We start from the raw sequence: 21412 nt of genomic DNA, 5'->3' as shown, positions 1-21412 counted from the left end.
AAGAAAATCAAGCCTTAACTTTGAAAGTTCATGCCTCAGACCAAGAAAATCAAGAATTAAACTTAATCTAGACTAAATTTACTTACCTCAATGAAGAATCTCTTCAAGATTGATGGAAAAATAAAGCTCTAACTTTGAAAGTTCATGCCTCAAACCAAGAACAATATGAAAGAAGAATTTATTATGAGATTTAAGAATATACATGAAAGATTAAGCTCTAACTTTGAAAGTTTAAGCCTCAAACCAAAAAGCCAAGCCCTAACTTTAAAAGTTCATACCTCAAACCAAGAAAATCAAGAATTAAACATAATCTAAACTAAATCTACTTACCTCATGGAGAATCTCTTCAAGATTGAAAGATTAACAAAGCTGCATCAAAGGGAAGTGAAAAACCAAGAAAAATTGCAGAAATTTTGCAAGGAGAAGAAAGAAAAACGAGCAGTTCAGCTGGAAAATTTCTTTCAAATTTGTCTTATAGCATTGCAATGCTGTTTGCGAGGTGCGCTATTTTTCTGTCAAAATCCATAGCATTGCAATGCTAATTTCCAGCATTGCAACACTGGCCTGTATATTCTAATATTCTTGACCTTTTAAAAACATCAAGTAACCATTAATTGAACTTGACATTTTTAAAGTGTCAAGTACAATATTTTTCGGAAACTTCCACTTTTTAAAATAATTCTTGATGTTTTTTTTTAAAAATCACCTATTTCTTGATATTTTTTCATAAAAATGTCAAGTCTTTAAAATTGCAAATGTCAAGATAGGTGGTTTTTCTTGTAGTGTAATCCTAATAACTCCTTAGGAAACATATCAATAATTTCCTGCACTATAAGGACACCCTCCGATCCTGACTTATTTACTTGTGAAATCGTCACATGGGCCAAGTACACTGTACACCCTTTACTGAATAGCTTTTTGGCCTTACTGTTGAAATCAAATAAGTAGGAACCATTTTCCTTTCTCCTGCAAATACTATTTTCACTCTAGCTGGAAATCTAAAAGTCTCTTCTTTCTTATGGCAGTCAATAGATGCATGATATTTAAATAAGAAATCCATCCCTGGAATAGCATCAAATTCTACTAGTTCCAAGGGAATCAAATCAATCACCATGCTCTGTTCCTCAATCATAATCATATAATTTCTATAGTAATCATTAACTATTAACACATCACCAATAGGGGTGGAAATAACTAATTCTTCAGGCATAGTTTCTAGCATCATATCAATCCTCAATGCAAACATGCTAATAATAAATGAATGAGTTGCCCTTGGAACAAATAATACATGAGTAGGCCTATCATGAATAAATACCATACTAGTAACAACATTTGATGCATCCTTGGCCTCTTGCTGAGTCATAGCATAAACTTTGCCTTGCTGTTGTGGCCGTCCTGCTACACCTTTCTGCTTGGCACCACTGGTGCCCTCATCCCCTATTGTACCCGTCCTAGGCTGATTCACTATCTGGGATGTTGTCTTCTACTCAGCTTGTGCCCTTGAAGCTTACTGGGGACATTCTTTCCAATAATGCCCTGGCTATTCACACTGATAGCAGACATTTTATCCCTCATAACACTGTCTTGAGTGAATCTTGCTATAACTTGCACATTGAGGTTTCCTGGCTAAACTGGTGAAAAAATCTCTTGTATGCCCTGACTTGGATCCTTCAACTGGCTGGTTGGATCTCTGCTTGCTTCTTCTCTGTTGATTTCCCGCTGTACTGCCCTGAGAAATCGTTTGCCCACTAGTACGGGGCTAAAAATCTCTCTTGCTAGACACTTTTGGAATGAATTTCCGTTTGTCTCCTCTAGAGACTTCCTTTTCTTGCTTGTCTTCTGTCGAGCTTTCCTCTACTCTCATCGTAGTCTTGACTAGCTGGGAAAAATCCACCCAGTTAGCCATAGAAGTTTCAAGAGTCTATATCTCCCTTTGCAATCCGCTCTCAAAACGTTTACATTTGTCTTTTTCTTCAGCTACTATCATAGAAGCATACCTAGATAGCTCTGTATACTTCTGTTCATATTCAACAATTGTCATGTTCCCTTGAACAAGCCTTAGGAACTTATTCCTCTCCGGCACACGAAAAGAAGCAGGATAATACCTCTTTTCAAAAATTCTCTTGAACTCATCTCAGGTCATCACCTCTGACCTGTTTCTTCTAGAGTCTATCACTCTCCACTACTGTTCTGCTCTTTTCTGTAATAGAAATACAGCTAACTTGATCTTACGATCCTCAGGAAATTTAGTAACCTGAAAACATTTCTCCATCTGAATTAACCATGCTTCTGCATCTGCTGGGTAGTCGTACCCTCAAATGCAGTGGCATCTAGTGCCTTCATCCTCTCAATGCTATACTTCTCTAGATTTGTTTGTATAGACCCTACACTGGCTGCTAACTTCTGAGCAATTCTGTCAAAAACCCAATCCTCAAGATTAGGGTCAACTCTATCCTGAGGGGTATTAGACTCTCCCTTAGATACTGCATCTCTTGCTTTTGGTTCTCTGGTAGGGTCTTGATCCCTGTCAACCGTCTGTCAAGTCAGTCTATCACTTCTTCGAGGCATGTTTCCTATGACATTCACATTATTAGGTTCATAGAAACATTTACATGCCCCTAGTCTAATTTGTGACCCTATTTCCCAAAATCTTATGCTTTAATAACAACTTGTCACACCCCTTTCCGGATTACCCTCTTCATCCAAAAAGAGATGTGAAGACAATAGTTGCCAACCCTTTTATAACAATTACTGCCCAACCTTTTCCTGTGAACTTGTGTTAATAATACCTTTTATACCTGATTAGAAGTTAATAACTCACCAAGCTTAACACACAACCTCAACAACGGTCCATTATACACAGATTACTACTAATCAGAATATTAACTTCAACATATATAACAATCACAAAAAAACCCAATCTATTTACAACAACTATTCAACGTAAATTCTACCCTGTTCCATTGTACATACATGACAAACTCAAAGATCAACAAAATATGATTGACCATCTAAACTTAAAGTCCTCTATGATCCTTGAGTAGTGACTGACTGGCAGAACTGTTAAGTCTTGTGGCATCGACCGCTACCTAGGAAGGGAAAACATTTAAAATCATGAACTTTAAACACCCAGTGAGTGACTACTTTAAGAAACGTGCTTCCATACATAAATAGCATAAACAAGCTTTTCATAAAACATTTACATTTTCATTTTTTCAGGGTTTAAAATTAATGTTGAAAACATGAAAGTGTAGCCTATAAAAACCCTGAAATAAAATTCATCATCATTTCTTAAAAGTACCTCTACTCCTCTGCCTAAACATGTGGGAGAACCTTTTTTCTCAATCCCTAATAACCTTAGTTAAGAGAGAGCCTTTTTGTTTAATCTCATAACGTCGATAACAGAAGTCATACGTGCACGTAGAGCTGAATTGAATTTGGCCTACCTTACCATACCTTTGGTAGCAAGATCACATCATAACTAGGTACCTTACCGTACCTTCGGTACCATATAACTAGGTGTAGGTTCTATGTGCAAGGCAAACACATTTTAACTTTACATAAATCATATCATAAAGCGACATATTTATGGTAAAATAGTTAAGTATCAAGCGTTCAACATTAATTCCTTAATACTAAACATGCATGGAGAAAATCATGTTTAGGCTGACTATGCGTTGAAAAACTCATTAGTTAGATACTTAGCAAATATTTACAAACTATCTACTCAATGTTTTTATGCTATTTCTTCAAAGGGTTGTAGGCCTCCACTATATGCAATCATGCAATCGCCCTTGTAACTAGGTTGATGGATGGCAGCACGCACATGGGTGCTCACTAGTGCCAGGATGCACCTACCTTGCCTATGCGATGAGCACTTGCTCTTGCAATCCTCAGTGCCTCAACCATTGCACGTACCTCAGCCAACGCCGATCTACTAGTGTATACACTCGCCTATATGCACTCGTCCACACACAGCTTTAGTCGGCCAACTGCTTGCTTATGCTTAGGTGGTAGCTGTTTGCTTGTCCATTGTTCGGACTCCAGGAATGCATCATCGTACACTCCTCCAACCCGAGCAAAGAAAGATAATGTTCATCGATCCAAGACTGTACCACAAACGAAGTAAAGTTGTAAGATTGAGGTCGAATCCACATAGAGACTAATGATTAGCTAGTATTATTTAAAGATTCCATATGAAAATGGGAGGTTTTGTTGGTTTTTTGTAAAATAAATTGACAATCGAATAAAAAAAAGCAAAAAGTTAACACAGAAAAGAGATTGAAATTGATAGAGAAGTCTTGGGATTTGTTTATATGCTTTTTATTTTCTATCCTTAGGCACTAGTTAATTCTACTAATTTTTTGAACCCCTCAACCTATTAAAAAATCTAATAGCCCAATTTGCCAAATTCGATATTAAACCAAATTAGCCCTAATTCAATTTACAACTCTTCCTTCTTAGCTACATACAAGTTAAAATTGAATTTCATTACAACAGGGTTCAATTGTTGAGACATGCTACAAGCTGGAAAAGCCATATCTTGAAACATGATTAATTGGGAAAGATTATACTAGGGCATAAATGAGTTTGACCAGAAAAAGTCTAGTCCATAAACATGCGATCCTAATACGTGCAACTAAATCAATCAATATTGCATAGGCTATGATGATTTTGCAAACAAGAACTTTGATAAATTAATTTGTCAGAGCAATTCATTGAAAGTCTATTAAAATTAACACAAATCCACCTAAGGGTTCACAATGATTAAGTAAACTTAACTAGTGATCCTTCAAGAATTAAGACATACAAACAATCCCAAGAGAATTTACCTAGCCTCTAAAAGGTATATCAGAATTACAATGATTTAAATGAGGAATGAGGCTAACAATGGCAATCTTTTCATAGAAATTCGACTACAAGGGCTCAAATCGGATTAACTCTTCATTTTTTCTCAATTGCTCGCTGTCTAGAGTGTTGGTCCTGAATGACTCTTTTATAAGCTCATCGCATGTTGCAATGCTAAGGAGAGCATTGCAACACTGCAACGCGTTTATGCTGAGCGTCAAGGAAGCGTCACAACGCAGGCCCCTGACGCTTGGTTGTGCACGTGCGAAGTGGAATGTTCATCAAACTACATAGCATTGCATCGCTAGGGTTGAGCATTGCAATGCTGACATTTTGTCTGAGCGTTGGACTTGAGCGTTGGAACAGGCATTATTCCATCTTCGGAGCGTTGTAACACTGCCCTGCACATGAGCCTGCTGCCTTCAAACGTCGAGCAAGTGTTGGGCTTACGCTTAAGAAGAGCATTGTAATGCTCGACAGGGCAGACAGAGAACTTCAATAAGTTAGTCTTCTTTCGTCCTTTGTTCAATTGGCTTCTATCTTTTCCATCTTAACGTCTTTTTGTCCCAAACGCTTCATTTGAATGCTTGTACACTCGAGTCCTACAAAACAATAGAATTAAACATATTAAGTAGCTAACAATCCTGAGTTAAGTAGATGAAAATAGCACGTTTCCGGTGCGATCATCCATGCAGCCAAATTCCTAGATTTAACTTCCACTTAAATAACTTAATTTTTAGACATTATCTCAAGAAATTTCCTTCCAAGAACTTGTTCTTGTACATATTAACTATCTTACCTTAAAATTTCAGCCTCTGATTGCTCTCAACGAACTTGGAATTCTCGAATCTTTATACCCTATCTGAGAAATCCAAGAGTCTTGAACACTTGGAGAATTCTTCAACTTTCTGCTCATAAAACCGTAAGAATTTTCCTCTGGCAGCCCTAGCTCAACTTTAGCACTAGTCAAACTTCAAGTGGCAATAGGTCTCTCCCTTTAGCATGAGTGAATTGCTTAAACCGAGCTCTTCATTAGAAACTTCCTTTTATACCAAGGGTTGCATGATCATATAGCTTTTTAAGGTGACATCTGATGAACTAATTCTTGCTTAAGGCCTCTAATTGAAGGAACTCTGTGAGAAGAGAACCTTAAGCGAAAGCAAGATCGACCAAAAACCATTTTTCATTGAATATAAATTTTATAGTAAACAAGAAACAAGATATGCATTATTTATAAATAACAGCATGCTAATGAAAGGGTTTTAGAAATCTCACCTTTGAAGACCTTTCTTCAAGATTTCCCTCGAATAGAACACGAACCACTGACTATTTTGGATTTGAGAGAATTTTGTGGAGAGGAAGAAGGAATTGAAAAATGTTCACCAACAAAATTCAATTCACACTCCCATAATTCTTCTGTCTTATCTCTATGTATCACAAAACAATCATCTGGCCTGAAGGAACTCTAAGACTAGAGAACCAATGAGCGAAAGCAGATAGTTCCAAATCCCATTGTGAAAGAACATCAACATTTACAGACTAACACAGAACAGTTATGCATCAAGTTTAAATTACAACATGCTTCATATAATCAACACAAAGAGATCGAGCGAACATACCCTTGAAGAACTTTTATTCTCGTATTCCCTCGATCAATGAGCAAAGCTTCCAACAGCACGAACTGGTAGAACATCGAACACAATCGAGTAACACTTGATCCTCGACCCTCGAACAACAACTTGACACTAACACTAGGTACCTTGGTATTCTTAGTGTGAGAATCTATGAGGTATGGTCTCTATATGGATTTGGAAGAGGGAAGGAGAAACCATACGATCGGGTAAACGATCGAGTAAGTGGGAGAAGAAATTAGTCCATCGTATAGACTTGGGTAGTCGATTGTTTAGCAAACGAGACTATCGTATAGATAAACTCAAATGACCGTTTACTCTCTCAACCAAGCTATTGTATAACTTGATTTTTCTTGTGCGTGTAATGAGTGTTGTTCCTACAAAATGATTTTTCATTTTGACTTTATCCCATCGGTTGCCATAAACTGTCCATAGGCAACCACTAAGTCTGTTATCATAGAAAAAACTGAAATCAATTATCTCATAATTAATTTGTTATAAATAATATAATAACTAATTTATCATATTATATTTATAACCTATAGTTTTAATATCACATCATATGTAACATATAAACTATAGTTCTTTTTCTCATTTATGGCATTTAATATAAATCATATTTATATTAATTCCTCCAGTCAAATAATTTATCAAATACATTATATCAATTATAGTTATTATATCATATTATATTTATAACCTATAGTTTTAATATCACATCATATGTAACATATAAACTATAGTTCTTTTTCTCATTTATGGCATTTAATATAAATCATATTTATATTAATTCCTCCAGTCAAATAATTTATCAAATACATTATATCAATTATATCACATATAATTGAATTAATTGAATTATATCATATATAATCAAATTCCCTCTTGTTAATTTGAACACTTCAAATTAACCTAAAACCTGATTCTCAACATGAATCCATTGAGCTACCAAGGGGACCTTATGAACTTGTAGCTTGAAGCTCCAACGGTACATGAATAACTAACTAAACTTTTTAATCATGATATCCACCATCCATTAACTGCTGGGGACTCCACTAAAGATCGATAGCTACACTCTTCGCACTACAGATATATTTCTGTGTTTATCAGATATAACCAATCAAAAGTACGATGACACTTCACAAATCGCTTGTAAGTACAGCTGGGCTAATTTACCATTTTGCCCCTATAGTTACATCTAACTCCTTAAGTACCACTGATTCCTCTAATGAACAATACATCATAGTCCTACTTGAAGGAAATCATGCACGAGGATTTCCATGAGCAGTGGAAAGATCATTCCAAATTACAATCATATATGAACTTTACAATTACAGTCATAAACAGAAATATACGATTATGCATTCATTACAAAAATTCCAGCATGATAATACAAATGATCAAGGAGAAATGCTACACACATTTGTAGACTCATCGCCAAGCTCCTTGATCACGAATGCTCGAACACAGCAACACAACAACCTCGAACGCTCGTCCAATACGACCGCTACATTGCACGAACACTATGCACTCGAACTCCGCGATCGCCTTGGTCACAAACAACCCAAACAACATGAACGACCTCCATAGAACCTCGACGGTGTCAAGTTGAGTATGACATCACCAAGAAGGCTATCTTGGTATTCTTGGCGTGAGAATCCAGAGGGTGAGCTCTGTGTGAACTTGGTTTGAGACAGAAGATGGAGAAAACAACAATCATGTAAACGATTGAGCAAGTGGAAGATGTTAGAACCTATCGTATAGGTCGATGCCCAATCATTTAGAAAAAGCTAAGCGATCGTCTAGCAAAAGCTATGTGATCATTTAGCTCATCGCTTAGTTAGGTGTCTGTAGCCTACAAACACTACACAATCGTTTACCTTATCCAAGTTGTTGCTTAGTAAAAATATTTACTTGACAACTTCCGTGAGATTAATTTCGAGAAAGAAAAATCTCAAAAAAAAATTTTCAACCTTGTAAAAACTTACTAAAATTAGGAAAACATTTTTTATTTTTATCTCACGGTTACCATGAAACCATCAATAACCTCCCACTCAATTGGTTATTAGAGAAAAAGAATTAATTATCCAATAATTAATTTTATTATAAATATAAATGATAGCTAACTTATCATACTATATTTATAACCTATAGTTTTAATATTTCATCTCATAAAACATACAAATCATAGCTCTTTTCTATTCTATGGTACTTAATGTAAATCTCATTTACATTAATCCTCCACTAGATGTAACTCATACATCATACCGATCATATCATATATAACCGAATTACCTCTTGTCAATTTGACCATTTCAAATTAACACCAAGAACTGATCTTTAACTGAATCCATTGAGCTACCAAGGGAACCTTATGGACCTGTAGCTTGAAGCTCTAATGGTACGTGAATAACTAACTAAACTCTTTAGTCATGGGATCCACCATTCGTTACAACTGAACTCTCCTTGCCACAAATATATATGTGTCCATCTTAACCAATCAACAGTGCGACAACCCTTCACAGATCACTCGTAAGTACAGCTCGACCAGTAACCATTATGCCCCTGTAGTTACATCTAACTCCTTAAGTACCACTGATCCCTCTAATGAACATAAGTCATAGTTCTACTATGACTGAGTTCTCTCTTCCAAAAAAAAGCTGTGGCCACTATGTTTAAGCCTTGGAATCAGCCCTTAAGGGAGCAATCTCTCTACTTATCCCTGCTTTGGGAAAGGAGTGAATTCCTTCTTGTGTATTGAGTTCCCAGCTCCCAAATCAAACAAGTCCCTAAAAAGGTAGGCATGTTGAGTTGGCAATCTGGCCACTCTCACCCATACTAATCAAAGGACCACCCTCAAAGGCAGGAGTTCCCAAAACACTCAGGATTGAGGTCATGTCACCTATGGTTGTTTAGGTAAGATGTAAGTCTCTAGTATGAATGACGTTATATATAGAGTCTAGTCATCTCGTGGTCTAGTCTTATACAAACTCTTTGTATAGGACACCCCCGCTCGCATGTCTCCACATGAATGGTCAGGATCTATCATCTGTAGTAGTTTACAACACTTGCAAACCTCTACAAAGTGGGTTGTAGCCGTAGTGTCAACAGGATCAGGTATCCTTCCTTAATCCTTATACAACCGACCTATTTACGTTATCACTTAAGGCATGATTCACTTGTATATCACATATACATGCTTAAGTTTACATAGAATAACCATGAAGCTTTGTTTATTAGATATGAGTAAATGCTAGAATGAAATAACAGTCATTTTATTCATCAAACAATGTGTACCATTACAAACAATGAGACTCTGGGAGAATTAGGACACCAATCCCAGCACTACTATGAGTAAACCCTTCTCAGGTCAAGAGAATATGTGGTGCCACATTGTTCAAGCCCGGGAATCAGCCCTTAAGGGAGCAATTTATCTACTTATCCCTACTTTGGGGAATGAGTAAATTCGGTCTTATGTAGCTGAGTTCCCAGCTCCCTAATCAGACAAATCCCCATAGTGGTAGGTTTGAGTCGGCGATCTGGCCAGTTGCACTCATGAAAATCAAAGGACCGCCCTTATAGGCAGGAGTTCCTAACTCACTCAGGATTGAGGTCATGTTACCTATGGTCATCCTAGTGGAATGAAAGTCTCTGTCATGAACGGCGTTATAAAACGAGACTAAATATTTCGTGGTCTGGTCTTATACAAACTCCTTTGTATAGAGCATCCCCGCTCGAATGTCTAGTACATGAATGGTTAGGATCAAACCATTTTTAGCACTTTACAACACTTGTAACATCTATAAAGCGGGCCACACTCGTAGCGTCGCCAAGATAAGGTTTCCTTCCTTTATCCATATACTACAGACTATTTAGGTTATCACATAAAGTACGATCCACTTGTATGTCTCCACATACATGCTTAAGTTACTACAATAACCAGGGATCTTAGTTTATTGGTTTGTGTTAATGCAACTAAAATATCTCATATTTCATAGACTGGAATGAATAAAACATTTCATATTATAAATCACCAAATGTTTGTTCATACAGATGTTTACAAACTACAGAACCTTACGAGATCTAGGGCATCAACCTCAACATGGCCAAGAAGAAGAAGAAACTTTTTCTTTTCTACATTCCAAATATAACCACCACCCACTTGCGTGGGTGGAGAGAAAAGAAGGGAAGAGAGTTGTAACTCCCTCCCTTATTATTAAAATAATAATTAATTTAAATATAAATATGATAACTAACTTATCATATTATATATATATTAAATTATATGTTATATCAAATATAACATATAACCTATAGTTTTAATATTGTATATCATACAATATAAACTATAATTTCTTTTCTCTCTTGTATGACATTTCATATAAATCATATTTATATTAAATTTAACAACTATGAATCCAATTCATAGAAACTATATTTGAATCTCATTCAAATATTATTTCTTCTCTTTAAACTATAATGTATTAAGTACATTACAATAATCATATCACATATAATTGAAACAACTTAATTATATCATATATAATTAAATCCCTCCATTAATTTGAACAATTCAAATTAATCCAAAAACTGATTCTCAATTAATCCTATTGAGCTACCAAGGGGACCTTATGGACCTGTAGCTTGAAGCTCTAATGGTACATGAATAATTACTAAACTCTTTAATTAAATTATTCATCATTTGTTAACTGTCGAGCATTCCAATAAAGACCGACAACTGCATTCTTCGCACTACAGATATATTTTTGTGTCCATTGGATATAACCAATCAACAGTACGATGATCCTTCACAAATTGCTCGTAAGTACAACTAGGCCAAATTATCGTTTTGCCCCTGTAGTTACATCTAACTCATTAAGTACCACTGATCTCTCTAATGAACAATAGATCAAAGTCCAACTATGACTAAACCCCTCTTAGGCCAGGAGAGGGTGTAGCGCCACATTGTTCAAGACACAGAATCAGTTCTTAAGGGAACAATTTATCTACTTACCCTGCCTCTGGGAAGGAGTGAATTCCATCTTGTGTAGCTGTGTTCCTAGCTCCCCAATCAGATGAATCCCCAAAATGGTAGGCTTATTGATTTGGCTATCTGGCTACTCTCACCCATACAAATTAAAGAACCGCCCTCGTAGGTAGGAGTTCACAACTCACTCAGGATTCAGGTCATGTTACCTATAGTCATTCTGGTGAAATATAAGTCTATCTTATAAACGACGTTATATGATGAGACTAAACATTTCGTAGTTCGGTCTTATACAAACTCTTTTATATAGAATATCCCCGCTCACATATTTATACATGAATGATCATGATCAGATCATTTGTAGCACTTTACAATAATTGTAACACCTACAAAGCGAACCATACTCATAGTGTCACCAGGATAAGGTACCTAGCCTTATCCATCTTCTACAGATCATTTAGGTTATCACTTAAACATGATCCACCCGTATGTCTCTACATATATTTTTTAGTTACAAAACATAACCTTGGATGTTAGTTTATTAGTTTGTGGTTAATGCAACTAAAATATCATATATTTTATAGACATATTTTATTAAATACACAATGAGGTTGTTCAATAATGTTTACAAACTATAGGACCCTACGAGATTTAAGGCATCAACCTCAACACTAATTAGGCCACTTAACCCACTAACTAGGTGATCAAGGTGAGTGCTTAAGCCTTTCACCCACGCATAGGCTTGCATCCATAGAAGTCTCCCTTTTCGACCAACGCATACCCCAACCAGCATTGCACCCCCTCGGCCAACGCATCACCAGCCAGCGCATACACTTGTTTTATTTTAAGCGCTCGTGCTTATACCTGCCGCCCATCAATGCCTCCATTAATCTCTAAACATGTTTCAACCCTCCTTGCTCAATCGTATAGGTCTTGAATAGCCCCACGCATTAACCTCTAAACCTTCTGACCAACACACTCCTTGTGGCCTCCTAGCCTTTGCCTTGGGCCACACCTTCTACCATGTGCCTATCATGTTTCAATGCTCCTGACATTTACTAAACTCTTTGTAAAGTTAACTCTTCTTTGTCAACCTCGACCCACCCTTCCCTCTATATAGCCATCAACGCAAGTCTCATGAAAAACTTAGCCCATTTCCTCCCTTGGACCCTTGAACGCATAGTAAGTCATGCCTTCATCGCATCTAGTGCTCTGATTTCCATCCATGTGTTAGTTTCCCCATCTCTCCCCAGAGCTCCATTACTAACACCTAAGAAGTTTGCTTTCTTCCAACTGGGCCACACGCCTAACTCTTCGTTGCTTTGAACTCTCAAGTTTTTCTCTAAGTGTTGGCTAACTTTATGTCCAATTGAGGGCACTCATTTCAAACACTTAGAAAATTTTCCTCTTTTTAAGCATTTTTTTGTTTTAAATATGCGATGGAGTGAGTGCTATGTGATGTCTAATCAACACATTGTTTTACCTAGTTAGACCCAAGTATAAATCCAATTAGAGTTCTGGTGAGCCCAGAGTCGAACTGAGGGATTGTGTTCTATATATGCGTTGGAAAATATTGTTTCGATCTCGACGTAAGGTGTTTACTAGATATGCGATGATTTTGATCCTATTTTATTGCTAAAATAAAGAGTGATGAATGTGATGGAAAGCACAATTGTAAGTGAAACAGTTTGTGCGAGAAGTACAAGATTCGAATAAATAAAGTTAGGGTTGAGAAAAATATTCACTATCATTCCTAAGTAAATGCATGAATCATGCATTCAAGCAAAGTGCTAAAAAATTACAACCTACATTTCTCAGTATATTTAGCCACTATAGCCTATCTCTAGGATGCATGCAATGATATTTGATGCAAAAGATGTTTCTTTATTTCTAAAGATAGTCTCTTCTTATTTTATGAGATCTAAATCTTTTCCCTTTTCAAACCTAGATTTAATCTACTTAAAATAATCTTTCGACTTATTCAAATAATTTATAAAGCATACATAAAACAAGTTAAACGTATGATTAAGTCTTACTTACTTCATATTAGCTGCAAAGTTTCTCAACCTATAAAGAAATTAGTTGCTCATGGTAAAAGTTGAGAAGATGGATAAAAGATAAATCATGGATGCATTCATATTGAGAAACAAGAGTCTTTCAATGTTTTACATAATATAAATAACAACCGTGAAAGAAAAGAGAGAGAGAGAGAGAGAATCAAGCTGTGGAATGCAATTCCTTGCTCCCTCTGACTCTATAGATGATTGCTTCATAAAGAGTGTGTTGAAGGTGAAGTTCCCTTCTTGCTTCTAGAGAGAAATCCTAAGCTTTCATTTAAGATTTCACAACGGCTCGAAGAGAAAGTGTTTTTGAAGTAAGAATTTGGGCAGATTTTTTCTCCAATGTGTTGTCTCTTGGCTATCGGCTATCCTTCTCTTTTTGCATGGAAATCTCATTGGGTATTTATAGGCGTCAAGGAGCAACTTTTTGTTCTCTCATTAATGATTATGCTGATAAGGTGCATTAATTTCCATACCTTGATGAGTGTCGCTTGCTTTGCATCAGAAGTTCATTGGCTCTGCCTTGAAGCTTTCTTGTCAGCTACCAACTTGGTCTGCTATTTGACTTCCAACGGCCATATGTCATGTCATCCTTGTTGAGTTTTATGCCTTAAAACTCGTAGATATTAAATGTTATTAATTGACCCTCATCAATAAAGTGTTATATATGTTAAACCAATAAATGTTATTGTTTTTATTGTTATCAAATTTGTCTTAATAACCTTAAATCCAATAAACTAACATCCAAGGCTATTTTATGAGTCTTTAACTGTATATGGAGACATATAGGGATCAATGTTCAAGATACAATCAAAAGGATCTATCGTATAGGGATAAGGCTGGGTACCTTATCCTAGTAACACTATGGATAAAACCAACTTTGTATTTAATACAAACGTAATGATCCAACGCATTCGTGTAGGTGCAATAGGGGTATCCTATGTAATGAGGTTGCATAAGACTAGACCGCAAAATAGTAACCGATGTAACCACTACAAGAAAAATCACCTTTCTTGACGTTTGCAATTTTAAATACTTGATGTTTTTATGAAAAAATGTCAAGAAATAGGTGATTTAAAAAAAAATGTCAAGAATTGTTTTAAAAAAGCGGAGGTTTCCAAAAAATATTGTATTTGACATTTTCAAAATGTTAAGTTCAATTAATGGTTTCTTGACGTTTTTAAAACGTTAAGAATATTAGAATATACAAGGCAATATTGCAATGCTAAAAAGTAGCGTTTCAACGCTACGAACTTTGACAGAAAAATGAAAAACGGGCGTGCCTCACGCAAACAGCGTTGCAACGCTCTCAATAACCTTTAAACGCTACAAGTTTTGACAGAAAAATAGTGCACCTCGCAAAAGTGTTGTGACGCTCTCGATAGCGTTGCAGCGCTAAAAAATAGATTTAAAAGAAATTTTCTAGCCGAACTGCTCGTTTTTCTGTCTTCTTCTTGCAAAATTTCTGTAATTCTTCTTGGCTTTTCACTCCCTTTGATGCATATTTGTTATTCCATCAATCTTGAACAGATTCTTCATTGAGTTAAGTAGATTTAGTTTAGATTAGGTTTAATTCTTGATTTTCTTGGTTTGAGGCATGAACTTTCAAAGTTAGGGCTTGACTTTTTTGGTTTGAGGCTTAAACTTTCAAAGTTAGGGCTTAATCTCTCATGAATATTTTTTAATCTCATAATAAATTCTTCTTTAATATTGTTCTTGGTTTGAGGCATGAACTTTCAAAGTTAGGGCTTGATTTATTCCATCAATCTTGAAGAGATTCTTCATTGAGGTAAGTAGATTTAGTTTAGATTAGGTTTAATTCTTGATTTTCTTGATTTGAGCATGAACTTTCAAAGATAGGGCTTGATTTTTTCGTTTGAGGCTTGAACTTTCAAAGTTAGGGCTTAATCTCTCATGTATATTTTTGAATCACATAATAAATTCTTCTTTAATATTGTTCTTGGTTTGAGACATGAACTTTCAAAGTTAGGGCTTGATTTTATTTCATCAATCTTGAAGAGATTCTTCATTGAGGTAAGTAGATTTAGTTTAGATTAGGTTTACATTGATATTTTACATTGATCTTGATGTGTTGAGCAAAGTTGGGGATATTTTTTTGAAACTTTGTGTTTGTATCATTTGTAGGATATTTTATACGAAATGGTTCTTTATTGACGTCAAGATGCCGCTATGAGAAAAGTTCTAGCTTCGTAAAAAGTAATTTGTTGACGTTTGTGCTATTGGGCTTTATTTCATTATTAGTTCCTTTTCCTTCAAGAGGTATGGTCTAAAATCATTATGTAGCTCTCTTGTCCCGAGTTATATACATTCGACAAGTTTCATAGTTAGGTACCATAATACAATGTCAAAGGTAGTTTTGGATTGGTACATGTGATAGATGTTATGTGGGTAAATGGATAGTTTTGATAGAAGGTTTGGAAATGTATGTTTTGAAACTGTTCATATTTGGTTGACGGTAAGAATTATGTTCCTTATATTGTCTTAGAAGTGCCTATATGGGTCTGTCTATATTCTTCTAATTAACTTACAAAATCCTTCATGGAGTTGTATAGTTTTATAGGACTTTATAGGCTGTGGTGCTTAAGTTTAGTCATTTTAAGTTGTTTCAATCTATATGTTCTAGTTTTTGTATATTATTTCATTGATGTAGGTCCTCAAAGCGACGAGTTCAAGGTGGGCTACGTTATTCTTGTGGAGGCAGGAGCATAGTGAGCGAGATTTGGCTAGGATTACTTCATACGAGATTGATAGGTGTATTTTTTTTAATTGTTCTTAGAGGGGAATGGGGTTGTTGATTGTACAATAGGAAATGTGTTCATATGAGGGTTGATAGTTGTACTTTTGAAATTGTTCATATGGGGTTGATTATAATGTTGGAATTGTTCATATGAGGTTTTCCATATTCTTTTAACTTAGAAATACTTTATGAGGTTGTAATATTGACAATGTTAAAGAAGTGAAGTTTTTATAAAGAGATATTGGTGGAAATTTGGTTGATATATAAGATTGAAAATGCATGTATTGTTTATTTGACTGGTGAATGTATGTCATATATATACCAAATGTGGTTGTTGGATCAAAATACAAGAGCAATTATGAGTAAAAACGTCAGCATTACAGATATTTTTTAAAAAAATCACAAGCAAATTTCTTGACCTTTTTTACTTGTCAAGATTATAGATATTCTTGACATTTTTTTCTTATCAAGAATACTTATATTCTTGACATTTCAAACATGTCAAGTGTCAGTGTTTCTTGACGTTTTTTAAATATCAAGTGTCACTTTTCTTGACTTTTTAAAACGTCAAGAAAATCGACATTCTTGACACTGGCTTCCTTGACGTTTTTCTAAAACGTTAAGAAAAGTGATTCTTGACATTTAAAAAACGTCAAGAAACACTGTTTTTGTAGTAGTGAACACCGTTGACTAGTTTGGTTTCTATTTCAATAGGATGATCTAGGCGACTTAGTCTCAATCTTGAGTATATTATGAACTTCTGTTCACGAGGGATTGTCCTTTGATTTACATGGGTGAGGGTGGCCAGATCATCGACCCAATATGCCTACTATTTTGGGGACAAGATCGAGCGGGGAACTGGAAACATAATAATACAATATGGAATTCACTCCTTCCCTCCTTGAGGGTAAGTAGATGAGTGTTCCTTTAAGTAGTGTCTCCAGAACTTGAACAAAGAGCCCTACACTCTCATTTGTCCGAGAAGGGTTTATGTTTATTGGTTGAACCATAAATAGGTTGTTCATTAGAGGAGCATTGGTAATTAAGGAGCCAGAGGTAACCCAAGGGTAAAACGATAATTTGACTCAGTTGAAGTTACGAACACGCGTGAAGACTAACTTGCTGGTATTAGTCTACATCCGTAGACACATAAATATATATATAGTGAGAAGAGTGCAGTTGTGGGCTTTAGTGGAGTGTAGCCACTGTTAACGAATATCGATTAATTTGGTTAATGAGTTTAACCAGTTAATCTCATATCGTTGGAGCTTCTGATCTACAGATCCACCAGGTCCCCTTGTTAGCTCACTAGAGGATACTTAAGAGGGATAATTTGAATTTTTCAAATTAATTTGAGGAAAATATATATTAATGTGATTAATATATAATTAATTATGGATATGATTCATAATTAAATTGGAGAGCAATATTTGAATAAGATTCAAATTAATTAATTCATGTGAATTAGATTACAAAGAATTAATTAATAGAGAGGTCTTTCACATATACATGAGATGTATATGATAATTAAATGTATACATTAAATTGGATTTAATGTATAAGTAGTTATTTAATTATTGTGCAAATCAAAATTAAATAAGTGTTATTTAGTTGAGCTAATTAATCGAATAAGTGTTAATTAATAAAATGGACTAATTAATTAAATAAATGTTATTTAATTAATAATAGAAAAGAAAAATATATTGGGAAAGATCCTTGGTCCTTCTCTATATAAAGACTTCCCTATGGTCCTTTGGAAATGCACTAAATACACAATTCTCATTGTAGAGAAACTCTGACAATACACAACTTCTTAGTGTTATTGTGCAGAATTTTCTCAAAGCTATAATTCCTCTTTACTCTCCAAAATGTTATTCTCTTCTCCATATTTCAATAGTAAGAATACCACCTATCCCTTTATTAGAATCCCAGAGAATAACGAGTTAACTCACGTGGTAGTGTTCAAGATCGCTTAAGGAGTTATTCATGATATGGACCATTTGAAGATCCGATTGTTGGAACCTTGGAGAGGATTGTTCGTGCCGCTTGGAGAATCTACAAAGGTAAGAATCTTTCTAACCATTTCTTCAATAGCATGCTAGTTTATGTATTTATCTATTTTGTCTAGTATAACAATTTTGTTTATTTAAAAATCGAATCGTGGGATGCAAGACGATTTCACATGAGAGAACGCTTCCGCTGCAGGATTCGATCCCTTCAGTTGGTATTAGAGCCAATTCATTGCATCTTCATTCTTTGTATTCTTCGAAACAAAATCGTTTAGAGGTGGGTTTATTCTACATTATGAATGATTTGAATATTGGTTTCCAAAAGTGGATGTTCTCGATTTTGGCCATAGTTTACTTTTTAATTTGATTAAATTGTAAGGGCCTGTTGTATTTTGGGACATTTAATTAATGCCTCGAGTCTGTAAGTCCATATCGATCAAAAGAGCAACGGTTCTTAAAGATATCAGGATCAAATAGAAGTGTTCAGGACAAGTTTAGAGCCGAAAACGAGGAAGAACAGCAGCAATGTGTCGCACAGCGTTGCGACGCTGCTATCGTAGTGTTGCAACGCTTCAAGTCGTAGCGTTGCAATGCTGCCCTCTGTTGGGATTGGTGTCCTAATTCTCTCGGTGGTCTCGTATTTTGTAAACCTTTTGTACACATTATTATTAATAAAATAAATGTTATTTTATTTGCATTTACTCATATCAAATAAACTAAGATCCGTGGTTATTTCATGTAACTTAAGCATGTATGTGTGACATACAAGTGGATCATGCCTTAAGTAATATCTTAAATGGTTTGCAGTATAAGGATAAAGGAGGGATACCTTGTCCTAGTGACACTACGTACGACCCACTTTGTAGATATTTATAAATATTGTGAAGTGCTACAAATGGTCTGATCCTGACCATTCATGTAGAAATATGTGAGTGAGAGTGTCCTATATAAAGAGTTTGTATAAGACTGGACCACAAGATGATTAGTCTCTTTATATAACGCCGTTGATAATTGAGACTTACATTTCACTAAAATGACCATAGGTGACATGACCTTAATCCTGTGTGTTTTGAGAACTCTTGCCTATGAGGGTAGTTCTTTGATTAGTATGGGTGAGAATGGCCAGATTGCCAACTCAACAAGCCCACCTTTTTGAGGATTCGTCTGATTGGTGAGCTGGGAACTCAGTTACACAACAAAAAATTCAATCCTTCCCCGAAGTAGGGGTAAGTAGATAAATTGCTCTCTTAAGAGCTGATTCTGGGTCTTGAAAATAGTGGCCACACCCTCTCTTTGGAAGAGAGGACTCAGTCATAGCAGGACTATGACTTATTGTTCATTAAAGAAATCAATGGTACTTAAGGAGTTAGATGTAACTACAGGGACAAAATGGTAAATTGGCCCTGTTGTACTTACGAGTAATTTATGAAGGGTTATTGCACTGTTGATTGATTATATAGACACAAAAATACATCTGTAATGAGAAGAGTACATCTGTTGGTCTTTAGTGGAGTGCCCGACAGTTAACAGATGATGGATCTCGTGACTAAAGAGTTTAGTCAGTTATTCACGTACTTCAAGCTACAGGTCATGAGGTCCTTTTGGTAGCTTAATGGGTTGAAGTTGAGAATCAGATTTTGGATTAGTTTGAAGTGTTCAAATTAACAAGAGGAAATTCAATTATATGTGATATAATTGGTGATGTATTAGATACATTAATTGGAGAAATTAATATAAATATGATTTATATTAAGTATCATAAAATAGAAAAAGAACTATGGTTTATATGTTTCAATGATGAAATATTAAAACTATAGGTTATAAATATAATATGATAAGTTGGTTATCATATTTATTTATAATATATTAATTATATGATACTTAATTCTTTTTTTCTAATAACCGATTTGAGTGGGTGGTTATTGGAATTGTTGTGGTAACCGTGAGATAAAAGGAAAATTGTTTTCCAAAATTAGTAGTTGATTCATTCAGAAAATTCTTACGGAAAAAGGCTATCAAGTAAAAATAGGTTTTACTAAGTGATAGCCATTAAGAGCATACCGATCCTCTAGAGTTGACTATACGATAGTTACTCATTGATCATTGCAACACGATCAAGTAGAAAAGTCTTTGCGATAGGCTTCCATTATCTAAATGATCGAATACATCGTCTATACGATAGACAATGTTCATATCTCAACTTATTCGATCGTCTACTCGATCGTATATCCTTTCTTCCTCAATCCAAGATCATACAGAGCCCACAACTTCTAGATTCTCACATTGAGAATACCAAGGCAACACTTGTGGTGGTGTTCTACATTTGTTCGTGAATCGTGTTGGAGTCGATTGGGTTCGAGGAGCATCGAGTTGTTCGTGCTATTGGTGTTCTATTCGTTGCGTTCAAGTGCTGCATTTGGACGCATTGAAGACTAATCGAGGGATACTTGAAGAATTGTTCTTCAAAGGTATGCATACTCTATCCTTTGTATACTCTTATAACATGTTGTAATTTTTGCATATGCATAATCTGTTTGTTTCCAGTTAGACTGTGATTGTTGTATTCATTCTAAATGGAATTTGGAACGATCCACTTCTGCTGCTCATGGAGATCTCTGTTTTAGATTTCCTTCAATTGGTATTAGAGTCAGATTGTTCTGATATTCCAAATTTCATTTGTGTATTGAATTTCTTTTACAGTCGGTGGGTTTTAATTTTGTTTTGCAATGCATTTAAGCGTTAAATGTGTTTGTGGATGTGTTGATGGATGTTTATGGGATGATTGCCTATGTTTAAAGCTTTCTTTAAGTTTACAAAGTGTTAATTTGTAAAGGACCTTGCATTTTTAGGCATAAATAACAAACAATCGAGTCTGTATTCGAAGTGTTTGAAGTTTTTTGAGTCGTTTGTGATGAAGTTTTGAAGCATGAAGATGCAGTTCTCATCGAAGAAGAAGACCAAAGGTTGGTCGCATTATGTAGCCCAAGCTAAATGATCATGTAGAAAAGTTCAGCCCGATCGTGTAGTATTTACTAAAGATCGTTTAGCTAATGCTAAACGATGGGGTAAAGAGTTTATCTATCATGTAGTGTTAGTTGCTTGATCGCGTGGGTGCTTGG

General features: G+C 35.3%; 1 protein-coding gene across 1 annotated transcript; it reads right to left on the bottom strand.

The window, feature by feature from the left end:
- Nucleotides 1-874: 874 nt before the first annotated feature.
- Nucleotides 875-1363, bottom strand: LOC150033773 (uncharacterized). Its single transcript, XM_090317064.1, has one exon. The coding sequence runs from the start codon at nucleotides 1361-1363 to the stop codon at nucleotides 875-877; it is 489 nt and encodes a 162-aa protein (XP_090173190.1).
- Between the last annotated feature and the right edge of the window lie 20049 nt (nucleotides 1364-21412).

Source organism: Benincasa hispida, chromosome 9 (assembly GCF_027475165.1).
Source record: "Benincasa hispida cultivar pf3 chromosome 9, pf3_genome.v1.1, whole genome shotgun sequence".
NCBI lineage: Eukaryota > Viridiplantae > Streptophyta > Magnoliopsida > Cucurbitales > Cucurbitaceae > Benincasa > Benincasa hispida.
This window is presented reverse-complemented; position numbering and strand designations above follow the sequence as displayed.